This window comes from Dreissena polymorpha, chromosome 1, assembly GCF_020536995.1.
Source record: "Dreissena polymorpha isolate Duluth1 chromosome 1, UMN_Dpol_1.0, whole genome shotgun sequence".
Lineage (NCBI taxonomy): Eukaryota > Metazoa > Mollusca > Bivalvia > Myida > Dreissenidae > Dreissena > Dreissena polymorpha.
The window spans coordinates 37,220,703-37,241,237 of record NC_068355.1 but is presented as its reverse complement, the minus strand read 5'-3'; the positions used below and the strand labels follow the sequence as shown (position 1 = coordinate 37,241,237).

General features: G+C 34.7%; 2 protein-coding genes across 3 annotated transcripts in view; one reads left to right on the top strand and one right to left on the bottom strand.

Moving 5' to 3' along the window:
* The window catches only part of LOC127877186 (A disintegrin and metalloproteinase with thrombospondin motifs adt-1-like), a gene marked incomplete at its 3' end in the record, with an annotated part of 53,701 nt that extends 33,448 nt beyond the window's left edge, over positions 1-20,253 (top strand). The window contains 9 exon segments of the mRNA XM_052422850.1: positions 6,261-6,337; positions 6,774-6,941; positions 12,561-12,734; positions 12,943-13,116; positions 15,441-15,614; positions 15,828-16,001; positions 17,057-17,233; positions 19,346-19,522; positions 20,089-20,253. Coding sequence (XP_052278810.1) covers positions 6,261-6,337; positions 6,774-6,941; positions 12,561-12,734; positions 12,943-13,116; positions 15,441-15,614; positions 15,828-16,001; positions 17,057-17,233; positions 19,346-19,522; positions 20,089-20,253 — 1,460 coding nt within the window.
* Positions 1-20,535, bottom strand: part of LOC127877141 (SCO-spondin-like) — a 331,534-nt gene that overhangs the window by 220,009 nt on the left and 90,990 nt on the right. The window lies entirely within an intron of this gene.

The window sequence follows — 20,535 nt, the reverse complement described above, 5'->3', positions numbered from 1 at the left end:
TTCTCTAAAACGATAACGCCCAGCTATGTTATTGTAGGCATGTAACATAATATAGTAAACCTGTTCTACATTTGGTTATATTAGGCTTTTTGAGTTTATATTTGCCATGCCAAATGATTGGTGAGAAAAAATGAGTTGCAAGCAATAACATTTAAGCACTTAATTAGATAATACAACAAGTAAAGATCCACAGGTTTTAAATGTGGACTTTGAAACCAGAGAGTAACCCTCATATAAGACGATTTTGCAGATTAGACTATTTTCTAGTATCTGAGTCACTTTGCAATATTATCGACACATGCAACATAAAACCAGGATTTATGACTGATCACTCGACAGTTGAACTTAAACTGCATGAATTACAACCTGAAAGAGGCATGGGATACTTTAAACTTAATAATAGCATATTATTAGATACACAATATCAAACACAAATAAAACAGGAAATAACCAATACTGTTCAATATAACAAAGATGCAAATCCAAACACCTTATGGGAAATAATCAAAGGAAATATACGTAACACAACAATAAGATACACGTCTTTTAAAAAAAAAGAAACACACAAACTTGAAAATGAAACCATAAAAGTCATTGAAGCACTTGAAAAACAGTTGCATGAAACAAACACAAACGATACCACCGCCATTGAAAATGAAATTGCTTCAAAAAAACAAATATTAGAAGGAATTTATCACACACACCTCAATGGCATAATACTTCGAGCACGGGCACAGCATGTTGAACACAATGAAAAAAATACAAAATACTTTGCAAATATTGAAAAACGTAGAAGCGAACAAAAAACTATACACAAACTTGTGGTCAATGGCAAAGACATAACAAATAGAAGTCAAATACTAGAAGAACAACGCCTATTTTTCGAAACGCTCTATAAACGAAATAATGTCAGAAATAACACCCTCTTTAAAAATACGCATCATGCTTTAAATGAAGATGAAAAACAAGTATGTGACGGATTACTAACTGAATATGAATGTGGATTAGCTCTTAAAGAAATGCAAAATAACAAAAGTCCGGGATCTGATGGCATCACTACCGAGTTTTATAAAATATTTTGGAACGATATTAAAACACATTTAACTAATTCACTGAATTATTCATTCAACAACGGAGGTCTAACCATGCTTCAAAAACAAAGTATAATTTCACTCATTCCAAAACCTGGAAAAAACTTAGAATCCCTGACAAACTGGCGCCCGATTAACTTACGGAACAATGATTATAAAATAGCAGCTAAAAGTATAGCAAACAGAATTAAAAAAATATTACCATCAATCATTTCAAGATCTCAATCCGGTTTCATAAAAGGACGTTACATTGGTGAGAACGTTCGTCTTATACAAGAATGTATTAACTATTTCAACAACTCAAATAATTCTGGTCTAATTTTTTTTGCAGACTTTGAAAAGGCATTCGATTCGCTTGATCATTCGTATATGTTCGCTTGCTTAGAAAATATGAACTTCGGTGAAAGTCTCATCAAATGGGTAAAACTGTTCTATACCGACATTAATAGTATAGTTACTAACAATGGCTTCTTCTCAAACAGCTTTAACATTGAACGAGGGGTTCGACAAGGGTGTCCACTTTCATCATCGCTATTTATTATATGTATCGAGTATCTATCACATCACATCCAATCAAATAAACAAATAAAAGGCATATCGCTAGAACCTGACGAAGAAATTAAACAGTCTCTATTCGCTGACGATGCAACTTATTTCTTAAATGACAATTATGACTCTTTCCATAACCTTATAGAGTCGCTAACCCTTTTCGGAATGACATCGGGTCTTAAACTTAACAAAAGTAAATGTACTGTGCTACGAGTAGGTAAATCAAAACAAAGTAATGTTCATCATAAAAAAGAAATGAAATTTAATTGGACATCCGATGAAGCCACTACGTTAGGAATTACATTTACAAATAATGAAAACGATACAGTTCTAAAAAACATACTGCCTAAATTACAGAATTTTAAAAATTGCTTAAAATCATGGCACCACCGTAAACTAACACTTATCGGAAAAAACACAGTATTGAAAACATTTGCACTTCCTAAATAAATATATGTATTAACAGTTCTCCCAAATCCACCAAATGATATTATTAACGATATTAATTCAGCAATATTTAATTTCATATGGGACGATAAACCTGACAAAATTAAACGAACTCAGTTAATTCAACCCGTAGAAAATGGAGGTATCCACTTAACGAACATTGACTCATCTGGGTTAAAAGATACCTAGATAGTACCAATACGAGTAAATGGAAACTATTCTACCAGAAAATTTTAAAAAAATATGGTGATTCCTTACTGTTTGAATGTAACATCAGCAATAATATCTTACATGACCCAGTTGACAGTGATCATGCTGTCTTTAAGACTGAAATCTTCACGGAGTAAAGGGCAACTTCCCTATAAAGTTCATGTAGTTCGATACCATAATTCAATAAAACGTATGAAAAAATATTATTACCGTTCTTGTCGTTACATTCTGCATCAAGACTAACTGTCCAGCGCCGTTTGAAACCTTTGTTTACATACATTTCAACTAACTGACATTTTAAACATACGAGTGATTTCATTGGTCCAATGCGGAGGTGTGTCTTTACAACTGGAGATTTCATTCATAAAGAATACATGATCACTGTCAACTGGGTCATGCGTGTTGTGTATCGTGTTATTTCTTAAAAGTTGACCCAGCATTTGTAAAAATATTGCAAGACATATACATTTCCAGAAAGGAAATTCATTTCTGCGTTGAATAAGACCGAGATCGTGAAAATCGCTGCAAAATTGATGAAGATATGGCTGTTCAAAGCGATGCACCCCGTTTTGGGCTGATTTTGAGTTGCATACCTTGTTATATATATATTTGATAGTGAAATTTTTTTTTTCAGAAAAGTTAATTTTTCGTTATAATATGATTATTTATCATTCAAAATGATGTTTTCACTAATTAATAGCATAGCCACACGCTACCCACATGTGATACAAATAACACACCATGTACTCAAACAACATTCGTAGAAAACATACTTTCAAGACAAAAGAAAACGAATAAAATATTTTACACACTACAAATAAAAAAACCTACAGAAAACTCCAAAACCCAAAATAAATGGCAGGTCCTTTTTCGAGATCAAGAACTTAATTGGAAACACATATTTATCATGCCATATAAAGCAACTATTGAGAGCACACTGAGAAATTTTCAATATAAATACGTCCATAGAATTATAGCTACAAACAAATATCTCTTCAAATGCAAATTATCTAACTCCAATTTATGTGACTTCTGCGGTGAAAACATCGAAACTATAGAACATCTATTTTGGGAGTGCAAACACATCCAGCCTATTTGGAATCAATTAGCATCCTTTCTTGAACAACAACAGCTAAACGTTAAACTATCCTTATTAAGTGTTAGTTTCGGAATTAACTCATTAAAATCAATACATGGTAATAATATTGTGAATTTTATTCTTATATTGATGAAATATTTTATCTTTCACATGAAATACAGGAAACAAATACCAAATTTTAATTGTTTTATCCATAGTCTTAAACTCAAAATCCAGATTGAGAAAGAAATAGCCCTCAGTAATGACACTTTGCAGATCTTTGAACAAAAATGGAATCGAATTAAATTCTCATAATGCTTGTCCACTTATATACTAATCACTTATATACTAATCACTCTTATGTAAGTTTTGCTTTTCCATGTATTTTTCTTTTCATTTTTTTTTTAGTATTATTCACACCAAGATTTTATTATTTTTTTTTTCTAAAAACTTTATCAGGCATAGTTTATGTATACTTTGTTAAAACCATTGTTTGCAAATGAATAAAACATGTATGTATACAATATATGCTTTAAAATGAATAAAAAAAAAAAAAAAAAAAAAAAAAAAAGACAATTTTCTACATTAAGCACGTATCGAATTATTCCATCAACATGGTGATTTCGTGGATAATAGACCATATCGAACCATACAAACTTGAGGTATTTTGCCATTTCCTTTCTTAAATGGAAGGCAAATTTAAAAGTGTACCATGTTATTATTTAATTGCTCATCTGTTGTTGTATATACGTGTTTTTAGAAAATATATATTAGACGTAAAAGTAGTAAAATGGTATAGCTATGGATACCAAAAAGATTGACTTCTTCTGGAAACTCTTCAGAGAAAAAAACAGCATCAAAACGACTTAAATATAAAATAACATGACTTCATTTCTGTTCTAATTGATATTACGATGTAAAAAAGTAAGACTTCATGCGCAATGTGACCATGGTCCCAAAGTTTCAACACGTGTACTTGCATGAAAATCTTTACAAGATCAGAGGACACTCGCTTATGGTACTGAAATGGTTTGCCCTGTTGTAGACATATTTTTTTCAAAAATAAACATGTAATTTTTATTCATTTTTAACCCAACCAATAGGGAATAAACTCCCCATCCCCTTGACTTTCTTAGTTATTTTATTTTGGTGAATGAACAAACATAGATGATATATGTTTAACTCAGTTTTAAGAAAAATTCAAAACAACGTTGTAATCCAATACAGTTTAATTTTGAAATGGAATATTAAGCAGTCATCGACGTGTTCAAAGTGTGTCACTCACAAAATCAGCAAATGTTTAAGGTAAAAGAACTGTCAACTGGCTACATAATCTTAAAAACAGTCGAGAATCATTCAGCAAAATATTCAAATATCATTGCAAATCTTAGTTATTGTCAGATCACTTAGTGGGAAAATTTCTCTTTTGTTGATGAAACAGCCTCATAAAACCTTTTGAAAATTAAACATTAATTAATATGTTCTTGTATTTAAGTAAGTAAGGCTTAAAAATAATAATTCACAAAAGATTCACCAATCCTTTGAAAACATTACGTCAAGAGAATTGTTTGATGTTTGATGACTTGATTGCATGCATATTTGAAAAATGAAATTATTTATTAACTGTCAAAATTGATTTTATCTGTATTTTAACTGCATTGTGTCTGTTACGGCTTGTATGTAACGCCATATTTTTATAATGCATTATTGTCAGACACATAATTAGTAGTTGTTTTGACTTTCATCAAAATCAGAAACACCCAATATATGTAAACACGGTCAAATTGATTGTCATGTGTGTTTTATAATGATAGCAGCTTCTTAAAGTGAAAACTACCACTGAAGGTCATCAATACCGTCATGACTCCTTTGGAACAAACAAGTGTTAACTTAAAACATAAACATTTCAACAAAACGACCAACATGTGCTCAAATGCAAAAAGATGAGCATCAGAAAAGCAATATTTTACCTTTGACATATGCGACTCAGTAGAATAAGACGTGTATAACCAACATCGTCACATGAAATTTTCTGATGTGAAGTTTTAACATGATTTTTATGTATTTGAAGTATAATAGCATGAATAAATTTCAGCATGCATTGACTTTGCTTTTGACTTAAAATAATTAATCAGACATTAAATGAAGTTATCGGCTTATTTTGCAAAACGCTTTTTCTGACATGATGTAGCTTTTTTTAATTATTTTAAAAATCTAACAGCATGTAGCAATTTGGCAATTAAGTCAGTCTTTCGTATATTTGACCTGTCATTTATGAGATATTCCCACAATCTGATAATTCTCTGACACCACCTTATCAAGCCAAGTTATTTAAGTATTTGTCACTGATTGCAAAAGTGACAGATTGGACGCCAAACACTATTTGAGTAAATGCTCAACCTTTTACCTCAAAGTATGACGTTAGTCTTAAATGTAGTAATTATGGTTTGGTTCGTCAATTACGTCACGCGCCTACGTCATACATTTCGTACTTACTTCAGTGAAAATCGAATTTACGGAGTAAAGTGCTGTGAACAAACACAATATTAGAGTTGAAACTTAAAGTGTGATCGTTCAGAATTGATATAGTGAAAGTATGTTCGGTCCGGTTCCGGTATATTTCTTCATTTTGTATAACAAAAACCGAATTACTTTGATACAGGTGATCATTATTTCAAGTATGGTGATCGCTTGAAGAGCACCAATTAGGAAATATGCATGTGGGTAGTTTCTACTTTATAATAGTATGCCTTCCGGTTCTGATCGTGTTAGTTTAACATGTAAGTTGAAATAATACAGATTCATCTATGTTTTTTTGTTAAAGAGCCTACAATTAGTGTGCATACATGGGCTCATCAATCAAAATGTCGGTTGGCTCTTTTCAGAATGCGCGTGTGCAAAATCCAATCCTGTACTGGTGCTGATTACGAAGCTAAAGAGTGCCATATCACAGATTGTCCAAGTATGAAACCCTGTATAGCTCCTCTACGCACAACGTGCTCAGTGTGAGCTTTAGGGATCACGTTTTGCTCGTTATGTTTCGTCTGTAAACTCATTCAACTCATTCTTTTAAATCCTCTTGGCGGTAGTTAATGAATCTGCAAACATTTCTTTTGATTATCTTTGGCTGACAATCTTTCAAAATTGCTCAAGTTGGGTCTCATGCTGCATCATGAAGGTCAACATATATAATGGATGTAATTGTAAACAATTTCAGACAGCTTGTCCGAAATCAAAAAAGGAAGTAAAATATTATCATTTATGATTATTATTTATTTATTTTTAAATAATTCCCACACAAAACATTGAACATCCACGACATTTTGTAGGAATACACTTATATGTGGTGTATCAATAAGAAGAAGAATACGTAATTGATTTTGTTGTGTTCCTTTCAGTAAATGGCGGCTGGGGAGCCTGGGAGGTCTGGTCTATCTGCGAATGTAACGGATTTCGTAGGCGATATCGCCAATGTAACAGCCCGCCTCCCAAAAATGGCGGACATGATTGTCAGGATACGAAGCGATACGAAGTGGAAATGTGCAATAACACAATCAATTGTCCAGGTATGTAATTCTTTACAAACATTCGTTCTCTACAAAGTTTGTTGAAAGCTTATGCCTAAGCTATCAACAGACCCTTTCCCTAGACCTCCACAAAGTGAAGGCATTAAGCATTGCATTTGAACATAAGAACGTACGTCTCAAAGTTTTTCTCTCAACTTCTATATTTACCGACTGGGTGGTTTTCATGCCATTGATAAGAGCTGTATGATTATTATGTGCAAATTTTCGTATAAAAGGACACAAATAGTTTGAAACACGTATGTTACTGTGTGTTTTTCCGTTATTGAATATACATGAAAAGTTCCAAAAGGTCTCAGTTAAGTGCCTGGCAAATTTCACTCAAACTTTCACAACAGACTTACACAAACGTGTTTATGATTTACATTTAGTCATATGTGCTGTGATCAGTTTTATCAGAGTTTATTTCTTTTTGTCATTTTGATCATTATATAGTATAAAATCCTTAACTTATTGGTGAATTGCGCGCAAATTTTCACAGCTGAAATACCGGAATACCGGAATTGTAAGTGATCGAAATGGATTGAATCGAGACTTCAACCAGTTTGGGCATACTTTTGATATTTTGACATTTTTAGCTTACCTAGCAGAAAGTATTCATATTGATCTTTTATGAAACCGTGTTGTCCGTTGTCCATCAGAGCGTGAGGAGCGTTAGTTGCGTGCGTAAACTGTTTTCGTTTAACAACTTCTCCTCCTTAACCCCTTGGCAGATTGGAAGAATTTTCAAAGAAAGTATCCTTGTGTGACCCTCTTTCAAATTTACCGTTCCGGTCAATTAAAAAAGTATGTCACAAGAGATAAAATACATTAAAAAAATATATGTTAACAGGATGTGTTTGTGAAACACTATATCACCCCCTTATATTTAACCTTGAAGGATGACCTTGACCTTTCACCACTCAAAATGTGCAGCTTAATGAGGTACACATGCATGCCAATTATCAAGTTGCTATTTTCAATATTGCAAAAGTTATGACTACCGTTAAAGTTTGACGCAAACAAACAAACCAACAAACAGGGCAAACACAATATGTCCCACAGTATAGACTGGGTGACATAAAAATCTTCTCCGAAACCGCAACCGTCATTGCGTTAATATTAAAATCATAATAGCAAACCATGCTTCTATGGGTCAAAACTTGCCACGTATGAGGGGTCAAATTATTTATATGGACTAAAACATCTTCTTCTCCTAAACTACTGGTCCAATTCTGATGAAATTTCTCAGGAATGTACCTGTGGTGAACCTCTTTCAAATTTGTTCAAATGATGCACCTGGGGTCAAATTTGACTTTGCCCCTGGGGGTCAAAAATTGAAAATGTGCTTATATAAGGCCTATTTTGTGCAAACTTTATAAATCTTCTTGTCAAGAACCATTAGGCCTAGGGCTAACAAACTTGGTATGTAGTGACATTTTATAGTCCTCTACCAAGTTTGTTCAAATTATGCCCCTGGGGTCAAATTTGACCCTGCCCCGGGGGATCAAAAAATTGAAAATTTGCTTATATAAGGCCTATTTTGTGCAAACTTTATAAATCTTCTTGTCCATAACAGTATGACTTAGGACTACCAAATTTGGTATGTAGTGACATCTTATAGTCTTCTACCAAGTTTGTTCAAATTATGCCCCTGGGGTTAAATTTGACCCTGCCCCGGGGGGTTAAAAAATAGAAAATTTGCTATATAAGGCCTATTTTGTGCAAACTTTAAAAATCTTCTTGTCCATAACCATTGGGCCTAGGGCTATCAAATTTGCTATGTAGTGACATCTTATAGTTTTCTACCAAGTTTGTTCAAATTATGCCCCTGGGGTCAAATTTGAACCTGCCCCGGGGGGTTAAAAAATAGAAAATTTGCTTTTATAAGGCCTATTTTGTGCAAACTTTAAACATCTTTTTAACCATAACCATTGGGCCTAGGGCTACCAAATTTTCTATGTAGTGACATCTTATAGTCCTCTACCAAATTTGTTCAAATTATGCCTCTGGGGTCAAATTTGACCCTGCCCCGGGGGGAGGGGGGGTTAAAAAATAGAAAATTTGCTTATATAGGGCCTACTTTGTGCAAACTTTAAAAATCTTTTTAACAATAACCATTGGGCCTAGGGCTACCATTTTTGCTATGTAGTGACATCTTATAGTCTTCTACCAAGTTTGTTCAAATTATGTCCCTGGGGTCACATTTGACCCTGCCCCGGGGGTCAAAAATTTGAACATTTGCTTATATAAGGCCTATTTTGTGAAAACTTTAAAAATCTTCTTGTCCATAACCATTGGGCCAAGGGCTACCAAATTTGGTATGTAGTGACATCTTATTGTCCTCTACCAAGTTTGTTCAAATTAGGCCCCTGGGATCAAATTTGATCCTACCCCGAAGGGGTCAAAAAATTGAAAATTTGCTTATATAAGGCCTATTTTGTGAAAACTTTAAAATCTTCTTGTCCATAACCATTGGGCCTAGGGCTACCAAATTTTATATGTAGTGGCATCTAATAGTCATCTACCAAGTTTGTTCAAATTATGCCCCTGGGGTCAAATTTGACCCCGCCCTGGGGGGGTCAAACAATTGAAAATTTGCTTATATAAGTCCTATTTTGTGCAAAATTTAAAAACCTTCTAGTCCATAACCGTATGGCATAGGGCTACCATATTTGGTATGTAATGACATCTTATAGTCCTCTACCAAGTTTGTTCAAATTAAGCCCCTGGGATCAAATTTGACCGTTCCCCAGGGGTCACAAAATTGAACATATGCTTATATTGGGCCCATTTTGTGCAAACTATAAAAATCTTCTTGTCCATAACCATTGGTCCTATTTCTATCAAATTTGGTAGGTAGTGACATCTAATAGTTCTCTACTTAGTTTTTTCAAATTATGCCCCTGGAAACAAATTTGACCTTGCCCCAGGGGTCACAAAAATGAACATATGCTTAAATAAGGCCTATTTTGTGCAAACTTCAAACATCTTCTTGTTCTTAATTATAGAGCCTATGGCTACTTAATTTGGTATGTTGTGATATCTAATAGTTCTCTACCAAATTTGTTCAAATTATTTCCCAGGGCTCAAATTTGACCCTGTCCCGGTAGGTTACAAAACTGAACATATGACGTTTACCAGGGGAGATTACTGCGGCCGTGTGGCTGTGACCAACAACAACAACAACATCTTGTAAACATGAGATAAAACCCTGTCATTTAGTGCCATTTTAGATCAGATGGTGACTGCTTACAAAGGAATTGAAGTAAGAACATGTGTTCTGAATGTTTTTTTTATAAACTGAAACCAGTCGGGATTTATTTAAATATGTCGAAAGTGACCATAAATCCGGATAAAAAAATTTCGGATGACATGTTTATTTAATGTCTTTCTTGTAGTGTTTAAACCAGTTTAATAATATCTTATTGATTTTAAAACACAACTTCCATGAACATAATTATTTCCATAAAAGTCAATATATGATTCTGCATTGTAAACTCAAACTTTGTGTCCAAGAGAAGGTGTTGGAATTAATGAAGTGCAATGTTCTTAACTGTCTATGTGCTGCTTTTTAATAACTAATGATTCATTGTTCCATTTGTGAATTGTGACTCATGAATTGTCGAGATATGATTGTCAATTGCTCAACGATCTATATAAATTTCTGATCATTTTATAATTTTCTTAATATAAGTTATGAATTGATCTTAAAAGTCATATGTATTACTTAATTAAATACATTTATAAATATAAGAAATAATATTTAGATTATCATAATATTCTCAGGCCTGTTGGTCTAAGGGATGTGTGGGTTGTTAATTATATGTATGCCCCACTTCGAAGAAGAGGGTGTTTATTGTTTTGCACATGTCGGTCCGCCCGTCATCCGTATGTCCGTCCACCAAATGGTTTCTGGATGATAACTCAAGAACGCTTAGGCCTAGGATCATGACACTTCAAAGGTATATTGATCATGACTCGCAGATGACCCCTGCTGATTTTGAAGTCACTAGGTCAAAGGTCAAGGTCACGGTGACCCGAAATAGTAAAATGTTTCCGGATGATAACTCAAGAACGCTTATGCCTATGATCATGAAACTTGATAGGTACATTGATCATGACTCGCAGATGAACCCTATTGATTTTCAGGTCACTAGGTCAAAGTTCAAGATCACGGTAACCGGAAATAGTAAAATGGTTTCCGGATGATAACTCAAGAAAGTTTTATGCCTAGGATCATGAAACGTCATAGTTGTATTGATCATGATTCGCAGATGACCTCTATTGATTCTCAGGTGAAAGGTCAAGGTCACTGTGACCCGAAATAGTAAAATGTTTTCTGGATGATAACTCAAGAACGCTTATTCCTAGGATCATGAAACTTCATAGGTACATGTATCATGACTCGCAGATTACCCCTATTGATTTTCAGGTCACTAGGTCAAAGGTCACGGTGACTCAACTGAGAAAATGGTTTCCGGATTATAACTCAAGAACACTTACGCCTAGGATCATGAAACTTCAAAGGTACATTTATCATGACTCGCAGATGACCCCTATTGACTTTCAGGTCACTAGGTCAAAGGTCAAGGTCACGGTGACTTCACACAAAAAATGGTTTCCGGATGATAACTAAAAAAAGCTTACGCCTAGGATCATGAAACTTCATAGGTACATTAATCATGACTCACAGATGGACCCCTATTGATTTTCAGGTCACTAGTTCAAAGGTCAATGTCACAGTGCCAAAAAATGTATTCACTCAATGGCTGCCACTACAACTGACAGCCCATATGGGGGGCATGCATGTTTTACAAACAGCCCTTGTTTGAGATGATTCTTTACAAAGAAAGATGCTACTATTGTATTTGTTATAAATGTGTGAAAGGCTCTAAGAAGGAACCAGAGATTATTTACCCTTTACCAAACACCAACAGGATTTTACGGGTTTATAGCTGACGACTTTATAATAAATTTTGATAAAATGAGAAATTGCTCATCTTTATCGCAATTATTTCTACCCTACCTGATTATTTCCTTAATATTCCATTACAATTTAATTGTCTTCTGCAACCTTTTTCAAATTGGGAAAGTCCAAAATGTGTCGTTTGGTAAAGGGTTAAGGCATTTTGATTCCTACGGGTCTTGTGAATCTGTTTTAAATCAAATGCGTATATTTGATCTTCAGCATCTAAAAATATGTAAAATAGAAAGAACGACAAAATCTTTTGGAGAGATAAATGTACCTACGTTAAAAGCAAAGGGACTGTGCTTCAAAGGAACAATTCCCGGGCTTTTTAGTCTGTTTAGTTAACACGGTAGTAACTTTTTCTATATATAAAAATGCTCACCCTTCCAACTTTAAGCGCCCTATGGGACGAGGGATAGACAGAGAAAGTCACATGCTTGAGTACATTTCAACTCATGCGCATTGCGGGTTTTTTTCGCATAAAAAAACAGTGGAGCGATACAGGGCCATCATGGCCTTCTTGTTTACAGAACGTTTTGAGTTATAAACAACAGCATTCAACAGCAGCGCATTGTTTATGAAAACATGCACTACAATGTGGTGTGGAAAGAAAACGAATTATAAATTACTTATTTATATATGTTTCTTAGTTAACGGTAGCTGGGGTGCTTGGGAAGGCTGGTCCGTCTGCTACTGTAGCGGATTTCGTCCGCGATATCGCAAGTGTGATAGTCCGCCTCCCATGAATGGCGGGCAGTATTGCAACAACGGTACCGATTTCGAAGTGGTTATGTGCAACCATACGAGCAATACTAACTGTCCAGGTATGTACTACAATAGTTTCGTTTATTATTAATAATGTTCAGCTAAATGGCAAACATATTCATAAGCTAAACTATTACAAATATGGTTTAGTTAAAAGACAGGCAAATGCATTTTAACAAACAGTAATATTTACTTCTGTATGTAAACATATCGTAATAATAAGATATACATGCTACTGAATGCGTCGCCAATGTTTTATATTTATAGTTAATGGAGCTTGGACTGACTGGCAAGCGTGGTCCACTTGCTCCGTAAGCTGCGGGAATGGAACTCATTATCGAAACCGGAACTGTACTAACCCACCTCCAGCGAATGGAGGACGGGATTGTGGTACAGATGATAGCGTGATTCAGAATTGTAGTAGCTCGGTACCTTGTCCAGGTATGATTGGATGCGTTACTTGCATAATCAGTACATTATAATGCTATGTTAAGTAAAGAACTTTCTTCGGAAGGTAAGATTATAAACACTTTAAATTGATAGACATTAATAACTCCAGATACGTCACGAGCCTTTTGTATACACCAATCGAACCATTACAATTAAAGAGCGGTTTTGCATGCGCGCGATATGAGTGTCCGTATAATACATTATTATAATAATGTTTAAAAACATTGCAGTATAATTTATGACTCAATATTTATTACCCTTGTGTAAAATGATAATTTTTTAATTATCAAGTTTAAATCTGAATAACGTTTGTCTTAAGTCACTCGGTGAAGACCGAAACTTTGTGTTTGTTGACTTAGGGAATTTCAGTTTGTTCATATGCATATTTCAACAAAGTTCATCTGCCACTGAATAAACACACTGGACAGTCATTATAAGGCCACTCCAAATTGATTTGTTGGTCTACGGATTTTTTTGAAAAAAAAGTTAAAGAGGCGAGCGCCAAAATTATTTTTTTTGACAACAGGAAAATTCTCGAGCGAGCGAAGAGCGGAGAATAAAAGAAATCACATTTCGATACAAAAATATTGCATTATCAAGAGATACAGGTTTAAACAGCTATATGTTACATTTAAATCAATTCTTATACAAAAAATATTTATCGACCTCATATTTATAGGAGTGAGTTTCATATAACCTTTGACAACGAAATATACATGTGACCATATCATTGAAGTGAGGGACACATGCCTACCTACTGCTGCTTATATTTGTTTGAAGTTTTAAACAGTGAAAACTGTGAAAAGGTATACCATGTTGCGAGCTGTGAAAAGGTATACCATGTTGCAATAGCACTTGAAGAGGGACAATCATCAAAATGATAATGACAGCCAAAGGCCATGCATATAATCCATTGTCGCTACCTTATTTTAAAAGGGGTACACCGATGGCTAGTACGGTATTGTATTTTTTTTAAAGTAAATTTATACATTACAAAGAACTTAGTTGATGTTAATGAAATACACGGACCTAGCTGTTAAACATGTTCCGTCAACCATGTATTTTAAAAATTATAAAACATTGTCCATATGAATCTTTTAGAACCATCATTTAATTACTTTATGTTTATTTTTTGTTCACTTAAAATAGTGTTATAGGAAACATTTGCCTACATATAGGCAAATACCGTCCATTTGCCCATTTAACGAAGAAAAAGTATAAAAAATCTTACGTCATGTTTCCCGATGTTGTTTGAAATTGAACATGCTTCACCGGTATCTGCTGATAGTTGCATGTTCGAACGTAAACACACACATTCAAATAAGTCACAGAACGTAGATGTGTTTATGTTTTTAAGGGTTTGCTGCAGCAACTTTTCATCGCAATTTGTTTAAACGGTCACGACAGCGAAACATGTACTGCTCGCGCCGGAAGCCATTTTTTCAGGTCGTCTCGATCAAATTTTCATGTTTCGCTGTCGTGACCGTTTTAACAAATTACGATCGATTAAAAAGGTTACGAAACACTATATTTGGCATTTCTAGTATCCAGCGTCAAAATCGTTCCTGCTAGATCGCGTTTTTTTCACAAATTAAAAAAAACAACTTGCGCTATGGTTATAGAAGGACACAAAAATGAGTGCGAGCGGTAAAAAAACTATTTTTTTCCAATTTGAAAAAATAGGGGCGGCAAATCCGACGACCAACAGATCAATTTTGAGTGGCCTAAACATATAATGCTACATCTATTACTTTTTTAATGTTTGAACTCGGCATACACTTATAACGGTGTGATTAACATTTAACCTTGACCTTGACCTTTCACCACTTAAAATGTGCAGCTCTATGAGATACACATGCATGCTAAATATCAAGTTGCTATCTTCAATATTGCAAAAGGTATGGCCAATGTTAGAGTTTGACGCAAACAAATAAACAAACAAACAGACAGGGCAAAAACAATATGTCCCCCAGTATAGACTCGGAGACATACAAATCTTTTCCAAAACCGCAACGGTCATTGCGTTAATATTTAAATCATAATAGCAAATCATGCCTCTTGGGTCAAAACTTGCCACGTATGAGGGGTCAAATGATTTATATGGACTTATATTCTTGTCAAAAATTAACAACAAATGTGAGCCTTCTAGTAACATTTTCGCTCTATTATTTAAAAAAAAATTACGAAGTAAACAGAACCTTTTGAGTTAAAAACAACAACATTCAACAGCAGTGCATTGTTTATGAAAACGTACACTACAATGTGGTGTGGAAATAAAACGAAAAGTAAATTACTTATTTATATATGTTTCTTAGTTAACGGTAGCTGGGGTGCTTGGGAGGGCTGGTCTGTCTGCTACTGTAACGGATTTCGTCCGCGATATCGCAAGTGTGATAGTCCGCCGCCCTTGAATGGCGGGCAGTATTGCAACAACGGTAACGATTTCGAAATGGGTATGTGCAACCGAACAAGCAACACTAACTGTCCAGGTATGTACTGCAATATTTTCGTTTATTATTAATAATGTTCAGCTTAAAGGCAAACATACTCATAAGCTAACTCTATTAGAAAAAATGGTTTAGTTAAAAGACAGACAAATGCATTTTAACAAAAAGTGATATGTTTTTCCGTATGCAAACATATTGTAATATTTAGATAATTATTATGCTAATAAATGCGTCGCCAATGATTTATATTTATAGTTAATGGAAATTGGGCTGACTGGTCAGCGTGGTCCACTTGCTCCGTAAGCTGCGAAAATGGAACTCAATCTCGAAACCGGAACTGCACTAACCCACCTCCAGCGTATGGAGGACGGGCTTGTAGTACAGATGATAGCGATATTCAGAATTGTAGTAGCTCGGTACCTTGTCCAGGTATGATTGGATGCGTAATTGACATAAAAAGTTTATTGAAACAAGCTATGTTAAGTAAAGAACTTTTTTCGGGAGATAAGATTATAAACACCTTTAATTCATAGACATTCAAAACTCCAGTTACATAACGAGCATTTTGTGTACACGAATCGAATTATTACAATTTAAGAGCGGTTTTACATGTGCGCGAGATTGCGTCCGTTAAAAACATTATTTGAATATTTTTTTAAACAGTGCAGTCTCATTTATGACTTAATATTCATTAACCTTGTTAAAAATGTTTTTACACTATACGTATCAAGTTTAATTCTTAATTGCGTTTGTCTTCAACTTAGGTCCTCAAGTAAATTTTATGAAAGATCTTGAAATCCTTCAAGAATCAATATTCGTTACTCAGTCTTGATGAAACTTGGTCAAATTGTTTATTTTGACAATATTGACTTAATAAGTATTCGACTTTGTGTTGATGACACCATGTCAAATATTTGTGTTGATGACACCATGTCAATTCTTTGAAAAAGCATCTTACCAATGTATCAGCCTACCATATAAATCAAGATAAATGAAACTTGATCAGAATCTTTATCTTAACGATTGCATTGTCATATAAGTATCTGAGTCAAGTGTGATCAAAATTTAAGTCACTCAGTGAAGTCCATTTCTTTGTTTACTTTGACTTTGTGTATTTGGTTTTGTTGATATGAATATTTCAACAAAGCTCATCTGCAACTGTGTGATTAACTATTAACTAGAATGTTTACACATTTACTACCTACTTTTTCGCAGACAAATTTTAAAAAACAAATCCAGTTTTCAACCTATGAAAACCAACACGCACCCTTACAAAATCATTCATAAATTAATAGTTTGAAGGAAATTAACGTAAACACGTTTAAATCCTAGTTTGTGTTTTGACAATATTTAATTACGGAATCACAGATATTAGATCATTTTTGTAAAACTAAAAATATATTATTGTTCAAGCTTTAACCGAATATACACTCAAATTCTTAAATGTTAATTATTAAATAACGAAAGTACGTTTTCTCTTAAAGTTCCTGGTGGTTGGTCCACGTGGAGTGACTGGTCGAGCTGCTCTGCCACGTGTCAGGCGACGGGTTTTCAGTACCGTAACAGGTCATGTGACAGTCCACCTTCTGGCATCGGTGGACAAAACTGTACTGGCGATGTTGGAGACAAAATGAACTGCAATGGTACAGGACCTTGTCCCGGTGAGTTGCAAAGTCGCTTTAAGCTTTTTTGAAACCTATAACATACTATAATATTGTTCAATAATTAAATGAGATATGTCTTCGATTACCGTAAATGTCCGACCTTCACGTTTTGTGCCACTATAAAATAAATAACAAATAAAACACAGCGGTAACAAACACAAGCCTTTTTAAAATCAATGCATCCTACGCTGACTTGTTCCAATATGAATTCCACACAATGATTTTAATTTCTATAATGTCATTATTGTTGACATTATTGTGAATAGTCAGTCATTTTGTTTTGCTACCCTTGATTCGCGGGTATGACGTCATACACAAATGACCGGCAAGGTAGAGAAATTATAATATTATAACTTATTGTAAACTGTTGAAATTAGTTTTTGGTGCAAATGCGAAATATAAAAAAATCCAAACACGAAAAAACAATAGAGTATTTACACGTGAATAGTGTTACTTCCATTTATATTTCAATACTCTTCTATGCAATAAGGACAGAATAATGTCTACGGTCTCCTGACACTCTGATTGGGATAAAGAAGCTTAAATGAGTGCTGACAAGGTCTTCCATTTCTGGGCCCATTTGGTGAAGATTTATGATGTTGAACTAGACACCCGCTATGGTGTGAACAAAGGGAAAATAAAATATGTTAGTAAAGCCTAGCCAACATCACTGCCACAACCAATGAGCGTCACAGTTTATCTGTAACATGAGGTCAGTGCAGGTGGACAATAGTCATCTCTGGAAATAATACTGGGTGTTTTGTGTTAACAAGTGATGCCGTTTTCAACCAAGTTAAACAGTAAATCTCAAAAGGATTGTGGGTTTTGCCTGTTTCAAGATTACCAAAATAATCCATAACAACCGGTTCTTTTGTCATTTTCGTTCAGGCAAACTCTGAAGACCTGGCATCATTAATTTTCTTCAGTTCAGGCTTCTGAAACCTTCTAACAATTAAAATGAGAATGTCTGGTTAGGGTTTCTCTATCCAATGCTAACAACATACTCCGTTGCTAACTCACTTCATTCCTGACTTGTATAGGCATACCCGTAGTTGGCATTGGTTTGAAAATGTTTAACAAAGTTTGCCTCTTCCAGTTGAGAGAATATTGGAGCAGATCACATAAATGCTGTGTCTGAGTGGATTTTATCAAGACACTGACACGCAATGTATGTAGGCATTCTATATAATTTTGATGCTCTAAGGACGGGCACATTCTCTTCTGAAAAGCTTTGTAAGCATTTATAATGGCAGTGGGTGAGGTGGTGAATAAAGCCTATACTTCTTCCGATAAGATCTTAGAAATGCACTATAAAATATAGCTCAAGCTCGAAGCGAAAAAGTTCCTTGTGGAAGTCTTACTACAACAGCAGACGACAAAAAAGTCATGATGTCGTATTTTTATGTCCCCCACCACTATAGTGGGGGACATATTGTTTTTGCCCTGTCTGTTGGTCTGTACGTTGGTCTGTCTGTTGGTTTGGTCAAACTTTAACATTTGCCATAACTTTTGCAATATTGAAGATAGCAATTTAATATTTGGCTCTCATATGTATCTCATGGAGCTGCACATTTTGAGTGGTGGAAGGTCAAGGTCATCCTTCAAGGTCAAAGGTAAAAAAAAAGTCAAAGCGGCGCAGAAGGGGACATAGTGTTTCTGACAAACACATTTCTTGTTTTAACAAATATTAGAAATTCAATTGTCGGATATAATTGGTGTAAAGAAAATATGGTGTTGAGGCTTAATTATTTTAATTGTTCAATCGTTCCAATTGAAAAACAAAACAATCTTAATTTTTCAACGAATCGCAGGCGAGGTGAAAAATCTCGCTACCAAACACGTGACAAATTAAAATCCGCGAATCAAGGAAAGTCGCAAATTTAGGGGATTCGGTGGTATAAAGTAAGTTAATTCATTTATCGCATCCGCTACAAGCCTACCTTTTAATCTAGAAATAGGTGAATAACTTGAATAACCGTTTGAAAATGTTTTCATTCAAAAACATACCCAACTCAAGCAAAAAGCATTACATTGCAAACTGATAAAGCATTTCATGATTTAGGACTTTGCGTTGTATTTTGATTTAGTATGTATTCTGATCCTCACCAGTCGATGGCGGCTACTCTAACTGGCTGCAGTGGTCCGACTGCTCTGCCACGTGCGAAGGAGGATTCAGATCTCGTTCTCGTGATTGTAACGAGCCACGCCCCCAGAATGGGGGAAGCAATTGCAGTGTCCTCGGAAAGAGCTCTGAGGCACAGACCTGCAATATACAACCGTGTCCTGGTAAGAAAGTGTTAACGATATTTTTATTTCCGTAACCAATACTTCTAATGGGTATGTGCGTGTTTGCGTCGGTGCGCGCGCGTGTGTGTTATTGCCTTTAACGAGTACCATTTAAGCTCACCTAAGCACAATGTACTTGGGGTAAGTTTTTGGAATCAACTTTGTCTGTCTTGTGCCATATGATATATCTTCTTACCCACTTTTCAGATTTTAAGAAAACTTCATTGGGTAGAATATTTCCAAATTGTTCTAATCTTGTGGTCTGCTGTCTATGTATGTCACCAAAAGTGATAACTGTTTTTATATAATTTAAAGCTTTAAAAAATCTTCTCTGAAAGCGCAAAGGTAAGATGTTTTATAAATATTTTTAATCATTCTATTGAGATCGACTTTTCCCGCAGTGTGGTCTGTGTGTAATAGAATGGTTTTTAATGATCTGTGATCCTCTTAAAAAAATGATCACATCATGCATCTTGGTTTGAAACTAGCCACGCTTTTAAACAAAGATGAGCAAACTAAGGTCATCTTTGCACGTTTGTTTTTATTTGTACTTCATTTATAATAAGTTGACGGGAACTGGGGAATCTGGTCAAACTGGAGTAGATGCGACGTGACCTGTGGTAACGGCACGAGGACCAGAAACAGACCGTGTGAGGGGATTGCATACGGTGGACAGAACTGCTCTGGCGATGCGCTTCAAACTGAAACCTGCCGTGAAGTCGTCTGCCCAGGTTTAGATTATAATATTCTTTATCAATTTTATATTACTAATATTTAAGCACTTACGTAATCGAATATATAAATTACTTCAACAACGACAACAACAATGATTCTTCTGCTTATATTATTATTATTACTACAACAACTACTACTACTACTACTACTACTACTACTACTACTACTACTACTACTACTACTACTACTACTACTTCTACTTCTACTACTACTACTACTACTACTGCTACTACTACTACAACTAATACTACTATTACTACTACTACTACTTCTACCTT